At 35.4% G+C, this 12,068-nt stretch overlaps 1 protein-coding gene across 1 annotated transcript in view; it reads right to left on the bottom strand.

Moving 5' to 3' along the window:
• KIAA1549L (KIAA1549 like) overlaps window positions 1-12,068 on the bottom strand; it is a gene marked incomplete at its 5' end in the record, with an annotated part of 185,302 nt that overhangs the window by 16,292 nt on the left and 156,942 nt on the right. The window contains 3 exons of the mRNA XM_083357765.1: window positions 1,684-1,832; window positions 3,139-3,236; window positions 5,410-5,760. Of these exons, the coding sequence (XP_083213891.1) occupies window positions 1,684-1,832; window positions 3,139-3,236; window positions 5,410-5,760 (598 nt within the window). The remainder of the gene's footprint in view (window positions 1-1,683; window positions 1,833-3,138; window positions 3,237-5,409; window positions 5,761-12,068) is intronic.

The following is a 12,068-nucleotide window of genomic DNA, read 5'->3' as shown; positions in this document are numbered from 1 at the left end:
TTTGGGGATGATCATTTACTGGTTTTTTTGTCTACCAATGAGATTGAGACGGGGGGAAAAAGCAATTTAGAAAAAAAGAAAGAAATTCATACCACGCCTTTTGCACGTGGTTAAACAGCTAGTTGGCTTACCTTCCTTTCATCATACAGGCTAGGCTATCTTAACCTGTATGAACCTGGTTAAGAATAAATATTTAGTAGCAGCATCCTTTATTTTAAAAAAATCTGCTTCTTCTAAATCTCTTTATTATTCAAGTAAGCACATTAGACAAACTAGCAACACAACTATTCTTTCTTTGTAAACAATACATTTTTCATTAGCTGAATTGTTGACCAATAATTTTGCTCTAAAGTCTTACCTCATGAGCTGCAATAATATGTAATATCGGGAACATCAATGGCATGGGAGACCAACTTTACAATGTAAAACAAGATATACTCCCAACTCATTCAAACATAGGCATATACAAACATTTAGGATGTATAAATCCAAAATATCTGACAGAGTGCAGTCTTTTGCTCTGTTTTTAACGTAAGCATTATTTAGATCAGTTAGTTTATAATTCTGCTGAATCAAAGAAATGTCTTGAGCTACACTCAGTGGTAGAATACAACCACTAATCTCACTCTCCCAAAGTCTTCTGAAAATAATAATATAACTACTTTCCCTTTGCATGTATAAGGTTTCAGGGTCAATCGTCACTGCCTTCAATTAAAAGGGTCTCAGGCAGTATGAAAAAAGATGCCTGAAATCCTGGAGAGCTGGTGCCAATCATACCTGAAGAAAGTAGACTAGATGAACTGATTTAACTCAACATGAGGAAGTTTCATGTGTTAATATCATCTGCTGAAGCTCCTTCTGGCATATATCCTTGTATATATATATATATATATATATATATATATATATATATATATATATATATATATCCTTGTATATATATATATATCCTTGTATATATATATATATCCTTATATATATATATATATATATATATATATATATATATATATATATATATATATATATATATATATATATATATATATATATATATATATATATATATCATATTCAGTTTATTAATGACAAATGGAGTTCATCTGATTAGATTTGCCATACTGGAAATTTTTTGATTACCAGTTGGGATACCATGACCGAATTCACTTCTGAACACTTTCCAAGGACAGAGAGCTTGGGAGCTGTAAACACAATGAAACAGCCACATAACATTTACCGTCAGTTCAGATTGGCTTCAATACACTATGCTGAGAACAGCAATTTCCCCTAGCTTTTTCTAAAAAGTGCCTAGCCTTTGAATCTACACACATGCATTCAGCTCAAAAGTAATCACTGCAAGGGGAAAAAAAAGACTACGTTGCATGGCCATCTGTTTTCTGTCCTATAACACAGTAGCAGTTCCAAGGTCCTGTCTTAGAAAGATGCTAATTCCAGGTGCTTCAAATAGAGAGACCATGTCCTTTCTCTCCTATATGTTAGAAATATACTTCATGTGATAAATGAAGGTGTGTGTGGGGATCCTTTTATCAATCCTCCTCCTCAAGCCTTCGAGAGTACCATTAACACAGTTTTAAACAAGGGTATTTGTTAGATCTCATACACTTGTCTCTATGCCATATAGACTTAGATGTGGTCTCTGTTTGTACCGCATGCGTTTTTCACCTGAGTAATTCAAAGCTGATTGATCCAATGGAGCCACAGTTACTGGGGCTTTTGATACTGGGACAAAAGGGACATGATCATGTGGCTGTATCTGTTCAGTCCCACTGGACTCTGATACTCTTGTCTTGCTGCCAATATCGGAAGTTGACCTGTACAATACATATTGGAAACATTAGTCATATCAAAGCCAAATATACTTTGATCAAAGTCTAGAACCCATTGAATCTGGAGCAGCACATTTCAGCTCTTTGAAGTAAATTATCAAAAAGCAGAACCATTTTATCCAGAGCAGCTGTATTGCTTCAAGAGTTTGCAAAAGAAGATAAACTATTGTCATTTTGACATTTCTCACTAATAGCTCATCATATCAGCTTTGCTGACCACCGTTTGCTTTAGGTAATAATTTATATATCTTTTATCCTGTCCTGCTTTTTGATGTGGTAATGTAAATGCCAATTAGTAATGTAAATGCCAATTAGTGAGGCTTTAAATCTACCTATACTGGTGTAAACAATTCTAATTACAATAACATTTAAAAACATGAATGTTAATAATGACATACCTTTTATTAGATATTTGCCAGATGCATGCTAAATTTATTTTTATTTTCGTTCTGTCTGACAGTGAATGATGAGGCAGGCTGGCTGCCAGTGCTCATTGATAGTTTTGCACAACTGTTATGACATCACTGACAGCCAATGAGGACAGCTCAGCTACTTCTGTATTCTTATACCAATGCACTGTGAAAATACATCATTCATACTATGTGGTGGCTTTGCAGTATATTCCAAAGTGGTTTAAAAAAAAAAAAGCACTGTTTGTCAGACCAAGTGATTTTGTAAGACTGAACCACAACAGCAATCAGCTATTCCTGCATGACATGCATTATTAAGTTAATCTGAGAATATAAAATTTAAAAGGCACTATCCACCATCAAAATGAACAGATAATTGTGCACTAAATATTTAACGTATGTTAACAGTATGTTAAAACCTGTCTACATTTATTATGATTACACAATTTACATAAGTAATATTATAGTAAAAATGTTCTACATTTTTCTTAAGTGCCACCCCCCCCCTCTCAAAAATATCAAATTGTCCACTGATCTTGTGCTGCCTGTTTGGTTATTTCAGAAGAAAACAGGGTGTTCTATTAATTATTCAATTATTTTATAAGACAGTATAACCCTGAGATTATATCTTTGTAATCGAGGATTTAAATCATGGTTCAGACAATACTAGAGAATAGCTTTTGCATATTTTTACATATCTAAAAAGTTTGTATCCAAACATAGATATACAGTTTTAAAATATTCAATCATAACATAATACCTGAAATTATACCATTTGATTGAATTTCAAAAGCATATGTTAAATATAAGGAGCTAGGTTAGCAGTAGTGTAGCTGAGCTTCAGCATTAATTACTGAGAAAAGTAGAAATATCTATAGTACCTCCTAAGAGAAGTTATAGCAACAGGTCCTGTTCTGGGAGGCACAGGAGGAGGTGGAGAACCCATCACCATTTCCGGGAGTGGAGAAAATCTGTATGCCTGGGAAGAAATAAGGGAGCTTTCTTCAAACAAAATTCAATTATTAAGATAACACTAGATTGTCTTTCTCTGCATTATAGAAGAAATATGTCTGATTGAACCCCACAACAGCATACTCTATTCAGAGGTAGTGTTCTTAAAAGCCTAAATATGAAGGGCTGTCTTCAAATTATTAAAAAGTAAGCCTTTCAATGTGCTTGAAAGTTCTCACTTATTAATTTTGTAGAATATTATATTTATAATCATTTTACCAAGAGTCAATCTTTTTTTTCAAGATAAGAACATTTAGCAAATATAAAAATAAATTATAGTTCCATCTGGGAGGAAAAAACCCCATTTTCATTCTCCTTATTTGTCAAAAGTTAAATCTCAAATTAAGTTATATTACTTGGGGAAAACCCATGAAATATTATGAGTAAGTTATATTTGCTTTAAATTGCTCATGGCAACTCAGATGAAATGAGTATGTACTCCTCTTTTGCACTTCCGTTTCTTTTACATCAAATTTTACACCGTAAATATTCTTAATATTTATTCATTTAATATTTTGGGTGAATAGTTTTTTGTACAAGTTTCTCTAATTGAAGAAACAAGAGATCACAATAAATATTTATTTTTCCATTGCAAGCATACGCTGATATGAGAATAAATTGTGGTATGGATGTAAGTTGAACTGTCCAGTAAGCAAGTTTAAAATCATGTTGCCTAATAACTAGTACCTGAAAATAATACATGAATAGATTAAATCAATGGTAAGTAGAAGTAGAATATTGATATCTCATTGAGTAATGTCAAGTCATCTGACAGATTGCTGATTCTAATATATTTAACAAACCTGATAAAATGAAGTAGCATCAGCAATGCTACTTTTATATTTCTGAAAAATAATAACCCATTAAGGTAACTAAGAGTGATTTTGGTTTGGACAGACTGAGAGTTCCACTTAGTTATATACCTGGCCTTGAAATTATGTAAATCTATATACATCTATATTTTTGTGCCATATTTTATCATAGATCTTAGCATTTATGTCTTTTCATAAAACAGTAATATTATCTGTTAGGATATGAACAATAAGGGTTTTTTTTCTTAAACCAACTGGCAAAACTTTGTTCATTTTACAATTTCACAACCTAGTTTTCAACAGATACACTGAAGTGTTTCTCATTCTTCCTTTGTCAGAAAAAGAAAAGATCTAGTTTCAAATTGCGTATCTATGTCTTGGTTGCTAATGATTCAGGATTAATGAGCCTTAGAATTTATGCTATACAATACTGAAAGTGCTTCACACATACAAAATCACAAAGAAAACACTAGTTTGTAATATTCTTGTCTTTTTTAAAAAAAAAATTCTGATCATTTGCATCCCAACCCACATCCCACACATTTGAACAAATAACTTGTATTTTCTCAGTATCATAAAGGAAATTAATGGCATAAATTAATGGCAGGATGATCTCTTTTTGTTTTCTGAATGAAGGAGAAAGACAATGTAACTGTTTTCAAATGCATAATTATAATATTTTATGGTTCTACTCATAAGACAATATTTTATTGAACATAATTTAACATATAATAGAAAATGTACCTCAAGTCCTTGAGTGCAAAGCATACTGCAAGGCATAAATTCTACCTGTTTTATTTTCATAGTGCTGGTTTAACATGAAGTATTTTGTCTCTGGGGTTTTTTCTGGTAGTACATATTCACGAACCCACTCCATGCATTTAATACTGCAAAATGTTTTTATGAATGAATCTGTCAGTCTATCCCTCTTGCTCCCTCTAGCTCAGGCTTACTGATACTCTAGTCTCAGTTATAGGAACCAGTACAATGAAAGGAAGCATATAACTTCCAATATGTTCTATACCTTGAAAAATGCTGCTTACTTTTACTGCATTTATGCTATTACCTCGTACCAGGTTAATTGTTTAGTTTGGTAATTCATCTTACACTAATATGTAACTTCAAGATCACACGTGTAACCTTACATGAATATACAATGTGATTTTATAGACAAGCTTCTTAAAATGCATGTAAAACACTGTATGGTATATATGAAGGTTCTGCAGTGAAATGGACACATATTCAACCAACACAAAAGGATTTTCCTTGAAAACATATGAAACAAGCTCACGATAGCTCTTTATGTATCATATGTAACTGGTCACTTACAGGTCGTGGTAAACTGTACTGATACACTTCTGGTCTATATGTTGGCACCCACTGTATTCCACCTCTAGGCCGAGACATGGTACCAGGAGCACTGGTCACAACTTCAGAATATGGCAAATTCTGTGCAGAATTGTAAGTGTCTTGTTGCCTGTTCTGTCCTCCATGACCTGCTGAAGCCAAACTAAAGGCTTCCTCTAGTAACATGTGCATCTGTTGCCTAACTTCATCAATAGAGGGCTGAGAACTCAGAGTTGAAGTCTCTGAATGGCCTTTTGCTTGATGGGCTCTGGTATAATTTCGAGATTCATTGACACGGTCAATATTTGTTTCTTCTATCATTTCAGGCTCAGTCTGTTGGATAAAATATAAGTATTTAATGGAGATTGTTGCAATCACTTTTTATGATGGTGTTCATACATACGTACAATGAGCAGATATGTTCACTCATCATCTTAAATCCCTTTTATGAGGTTAGTTATTTAATGGATAGTAGAAAAAAAGCTATGTCCTGCATTAGAAAAACACTAGTACAGCATCTCAAGGAAGCACAGAATTCAACAGGTACAAGAGATCCCAAGCTTGCGTTCATTCTTTCTATTCAGTTCTTAATCCCCCTCCACACTCATTATAACCATTTAATTAGAGAAGTGATAAGGAGTTGGATCAGGTTCATATTTCCATTCACGCATAGAACTTACATTGCCCTAGTTTTAGTAAGTCTCTTTTACATTTTTATAAATGCCACAGTCATTGTTATTCACCATTTGCTTTAGAGAAGAAATTATAAAATGAATGTAGGCTGTTATTAACTATTTTATATTAATAACTAAGAATGTTTTGTATTGAAAGAAAAAGAGAATAGCTATCTAGTTTTGATTTCAATGAATTTCTAGCTGCTTAAGAAATCTATATCCTATAAAGATTACAAATGTTACAAGTACCTATAAAAGTACCTATTTTATGCCTTAATATTCTCTACATCGAGAATCACAAGTATTGTCAACAAATTCATAGATGTAACTTAAATATTTAAAACATCTGTATTTTTTCAGCTTTCAGCTAAACTCAGCTTTCTCTTAATCTATCAACAAATTATATCATTTCATGTTTATATTCCATTTTTCTCTTTAAAAAGAAAGTTCAAATCAACTAACATTAATATACAAAAGTCAATAAACAGCAAAACTGAATAAAATATCTTAAAAGTCTGATATTCTTATCTAATTACTAGACAAGTGCTTTCAGCTTGGATGGTCTCATCATCTTGAAACCAATTGGAATTTAATGTTTCATTCAAATTTCTTGGCAGTAACACAGAAGTGGTTTACCTTTGCCTTCTTTTAGATTTAATTTTCCTAATTCTCTTCTCCTAGGTGTACTAATTTCCTACATACTTGCACAAACCCTCTTGCCCCCACTCTCATTAGATTACTTAGTTTCATTTTTTGTCCTTTGTATTTTACAAGAAAGGTGTATACAATTAGTATATTAAAAGGAGTTCCTACTCCCGCCCATATTATTCCCTAAATCATTAAAGATAATGAGTCTTTTCCTACCAGATCAAAGCAGGAATTCTAGAAGAGTTAAAAAATAAACTACACTTTTTAAAAGACAAATAAATAGGTGATATTAACTACTTTGTAGGATCCTCTTTGTAGGCATAAATAGATTAACATAAAAAGCAAATAGGATTACTGGAGCCTTAAGAGGCCTCAAAAGCCCACAGAGCTTCCATGCTGTTGCTGGTGGAAGACACATTTATTTGTTTTGTGTTAAACTGATCAAACTGCATCTAGAACTTAACTGATCTGTACTTGTAATGATTTTTTAGTAATTGGTTTAGACCAATGTGTTGTGGATTTATGTCTTTCCAGTGATGAAGATGATTTGATAATTGTGGTCTAGTCACTATTTCTGTACCACAATCACTATATCCTATGCTACAGTAAAAAGAAAATAGAGAGGTACAGAAAATAAACATAACAGAAATGAAGCAGGCGACTAACAAGTGCCCCTAAGACTTTAAAATTTGACTTTATAAAAATGATGTAACAAAAATACAGAATGATCCAATTGCAAAGCAAAACACACATAAGGGGATATTGCAGTCAGGGAAATACGATGAATGAATAACTACAGCAAAGCCAACTTCATCTCATACCATAGATTGTTCCTTTACATTGCTGCTGCAATAAAGCACAGCACACTATGAACCTAAATGTATTTCATATTATGATTTATGTACTGTGACAGATAATGTGAAAACACAGACAATCCTTTCACAGATGATGTTTCAGTTTCCTGAATCTTGACAAATATAGGAAAGAATCACTATACTTCAACAGACAGCAAGATTATTTATTACTTCATAAGTACTGCAATTTTTATTTTATTTTTTGTATTTGGGTTCTGGAAATCAGAGAAATGTGATTAAGGTACACAATGTAAAAGGCAAAAACCAAATATAAATCAGCCCACACTGAAGAAAGTGGCTGGTGAAAGCTGATAACAACTAAATAAATCCATGGTTTGACTTCTTGGCATAGTTCCAAATACATATCTGATCATGACAATTCCAAACTGGAGAAGAAGAAAAAATCCTAGATTTCCTTCTCTAGTAAACAAAATGCTTAATTAACTTTATTTCCATTAGATCATGTAGCAGTGCTTACACTATAGTAAAATTTGATTTACTGGATCAAAATAAATGGCTTATTTGAAAGACCATTCGCAACAACGTTATATTATGGAGTGGAAAAAGTGGATTGATTATATCCAGAACAAATATGGGACCAAAAAGTTTCATTTAGCATTTGTATAAGTTTTTTTATGTGATATTAGTATTGCTTGTAGTCATTTCATATGAGCTAGAGTGCAATAGACTTAATAGTTTATTGTTGTTAACATATGGTTGTTTATGATTGTTTCTACTTTTATACCTTGTATTTAGCTCTGGGAAGTCGGGGAGGGGGGAGGGGGGAAGGGGGGAAGGATTACGGAGGGCTAGGAAGGGTTGGGTGGGGGGAGGGGGGAGGGATTGTTAAAGATAAAATGTATTGTAAAACTTTTCAACAAAATAAATGGACCTTGCATGAAATGGACCGTGCACGTGGACCAAATTTCCCTGATGATTTATTTTTATTTATTTATTTTTATTTTAATTCCATTTATATCCCGCCCTTCTCCGAAAACTCAGGGCGGCTTACAAGCTTAGCAGTACTAAAGCAGTACTAAAGCAGTACTTTATGTACTAGTATCACTAGTGGATGGTGCAAATCGTATCTATTGTGCCAATTTATGGCTTTTACATAATGTCGTCATTACTCAATTGTAATATTTTGCATTATTTTAATAATAATGTTATGAAAATAACATAAAACACTGTGATGATGTGCTTCCTTATTTAATAGACATTATTACAATTAATCCATTAAAATGGAATTTCATTGTATATTTAAAAAGAAAAGTCAATGCAAAGAAAAAGATATTTTACTATTGCATGGGACTAGGGCATAGCAATTTTGAATACTATAGCTGATTGGGGCTTTACATTCTGGTCTCACTGATAAAATAAATTTTTAATAGTTTCATACCAGTTTACTTATGAAAATTTGTGATGAAAGCCATTATATACTGTAATATAGTAAGAATTCTGGTGTTGAATAACTTGCTCCCATTTTCTATTGTCTTTCCCTCAAACTTCTCCATAATTTAGATGAGTGTTTCTTAAACTTTTTTTCTCTTTTAAAAATTATGGAACAGGGAAAAGAGCTTTTGTTTGTATGGGTTCTATTTCTCAACATTTATTCTATTAAAAAGTAAATGTGATGCATTCACTGCACCTATCATGTGCAACAAAGATGATTAGGGGACTGCAGGTTAAAACATATAAGGAAGAGTTGATGGAATTGGGTATGTCTAGTTTAATGAAGAGAAGGATGAGGGGTGACATGATGGCAGTGTTCCAATATCTCAGGGGCTGCCACAAAGAAGAGGGAGTCAAGCTATTCTCCAAAGGCAGGACAAGAAGCAACAGATGGAAGCTAATCAAGGAGAGAATCAACCTAGAACTAAGGAGAAATTTCCTGACAGTGAGAACAATTAACCAGTGGAACAACCTGCCTCCAGAAGTTGTGAATGCTCCAACACTGGAAGTCTTTAAGAAGAGATTGGACAGCCATTTGTCTGAAATGGTATAGGGTTTCCTGCCTGACCAGGGGGTTGGACTAGATGACCTCCAAGTTCTATTTATTATGATTGTTGTTGTTGTTATGTCTCATGATTGTTTGATGAGATTTTAATATTGTATTATTTTTCAACATATTGATTTCACAGATCCTAAGAGTCCAGTGTTTAAGAAACGCTAATTCAAACAATCCTCTAAAGAAGAAGGATAGGAAGAGTATGACTCCTTTAAACTTTGGTGATGGAGAAGATCCCTGAGAATACTATGAACAGTCAAGAAAATAAATCAGTGGATTATCATACAAATTAACTCAGAGTTCTCACTCAAGGCAGAAATTATCCTACTTTGGACATAAAGGTAATTCTCGAGTTACGAAAGTATAATAGAGCCTGCCAATTACATTTTTAACCTGAAGATTCGTTAATTGGATCACATTAAATGAACGTGAACCCTCCCTCTTCTAATCGAATGCTCTGATCGTCAAGTGCACATGAGGTATCTCTGGGTGGGGAAGACCATGGGGGAGCCTAGTGCTTCCAACCACCCAAGGCCTCCCCGGACCTACTGAGGTATCTCATGCTTTCCCCCCCCCATCCTGCCCCACTGGGTCTCCACAGGCACTGTGGAAATCAAGTGAGCTGTCTACCCTCCAATCTCTCTGCCATTGTTTATTTGTCTGTTCCTAGTGCTCCAAAAGGGACGCGGTGGCTCAGTGGGTTAGGACGCTGAGCTTGTCGATCAGAAGGTCAGCAGTTTGGCGGGTCGAATCCCGAGTGCCGCGTAACAGAGTGAACGCCTGTTACTCGTCCCAGCTTCTGCCATCCTAGCAGTTCGAAAGCACGTAAAAATGCAAGTAGAAAAATAGGGACCGCTACAGTGGGAAGGTAACAGCATTCCGTGCGCCTTTGGCATCTAGTCATGCTGGCCACATGACCATGGAGATGTCCTCGGACAAGCGCTGGCTCTTCGGCTTTGAAACGGAGATGAGCTGGAAATGACTAGCACGCATGTGCGGGGGAACCTTTACCTTTACCTTTTTAGTGCTCCAAAAGCAGAGCAATGAGAGCAGAGGCAGAGCGGAACAAGGATCCCCTGTCCTGTTTAGTTTCACTGACTCACTGAGGATGCCTGTGCAGGACATCCAATCCACTTTTGGAGCACAGGGCAGCCTCAGTGAGTCTGAAGGAGCACAAGACTGCATCCCCAAAGGTTTCTTTGGGCCAAAAGCTTTTGCAAAGGGACGGAAGGCTTTGGGGGAGCGATCACGCACTGCTTAAAGCCTTCCATCTCTTGTCAAAAGCTTTTGGCACAGAGAAGCCTTTGGGAGTGCGGTTTCATGCTCCTTCAGACTCAGCAAGCCTGCTCAGAGCTCCAAAAGCAGATCAGGTGTCCTGTGCAGGCAGCCTGGGTGAGTTGGTGAAGCTGGGCAGGACATGCTCATCCCGTTTAGCCTCTACTCTCACTGCTCCCCTTTTGGAGTGCCAGCAGCAGGCAAAGAAACAGCCCTGCTGTGCCATGCAACCCTTGCAAGTGAGACAGCTCACTTGAAGAGAGAGAAGGAGCGGTTAATCTGTTCTGGAACTCTGGATCTTCAAAAGGTAAGTGAGCCTTTGGGGTGGGGGGTGGAGAAACTGGTGGCTGTCATAACAGGGCAAGTCCCTGTGGGGGTGGGAATAGGCAGGGGGAATGTTGCAGTGTCTCAGCAGTCAGTCGTACAGGTGAATGACTGCCATGGTGCTGCATCATTCGTAACTTCGGGAACTGTCTTAAGTACTTTGGGGGTGTCATAATTTTGAACTGTTGCTAAGTGAAGTGTTGTAACTTGCGGACTGCCTGCATTATATAAAGACCCAGCTCTCTGGAAAACGCTGCAATGCTGGGAAAGGTTGAAGGAAAAAAAAAGGATAGCCAGCAGCAAGGTGAATGGACTCAATTACAGTGACAATGAGTGCTCCACTGGAAGAACGGGAAAAGTTTAGGGATAGCTCATCACAGAGAAAATCTATTTAGGTGGTCACTAGGAGTCAAAAACAGCTTGATCATACATAATAAATCAATCAAAATCACCTGTCAAATAGTTAGGAATATAACTGAAAGAATTTTGGTCACCCATTAAATGAAGAATTAAACCACCACAGTGCAACTTAAGTTGGTATCTAGAGACTTAAGACATAAATTATTTATATAGCAAAGTACAGATGCATCCATTTAGTCTATATATCTATTATAAGAAAGAACAAATATCTGGGACAGTGAACTACCGTTATGTAAGAATGTGAGATTTAGTCTGTAAATCTGTAATGCGGCTTGTCTAACATCAGGCTCTGTGTTACTCTAGGCTTCTAATGTCCTGGCCATAATGACTACCAGAAGTAGAATGTGAGGAAAACTTTTAATCCAGCCAAATCAAACAGAGGAAAGGATAACACTGATACATTTAAATAACCACAGTCCACAAAGGAACAGTCTGGGG

Source organism: Vipera ursinii (genome assembly GCF_947247035.1).
Source record: "Vipera ursinii genome assembly, chromosome: 1".
NCBI classification, from domain to species: Eukaryota; Metazoa; Chordata; class Lepidosauria; order Squamata; family Viperidae; genus Vipera; species Vipera ursinii.
Note: the sequence above shows the minus strand (reverse complement) of the source record. Positions and strands in the feature narration are given on the sequence as shown.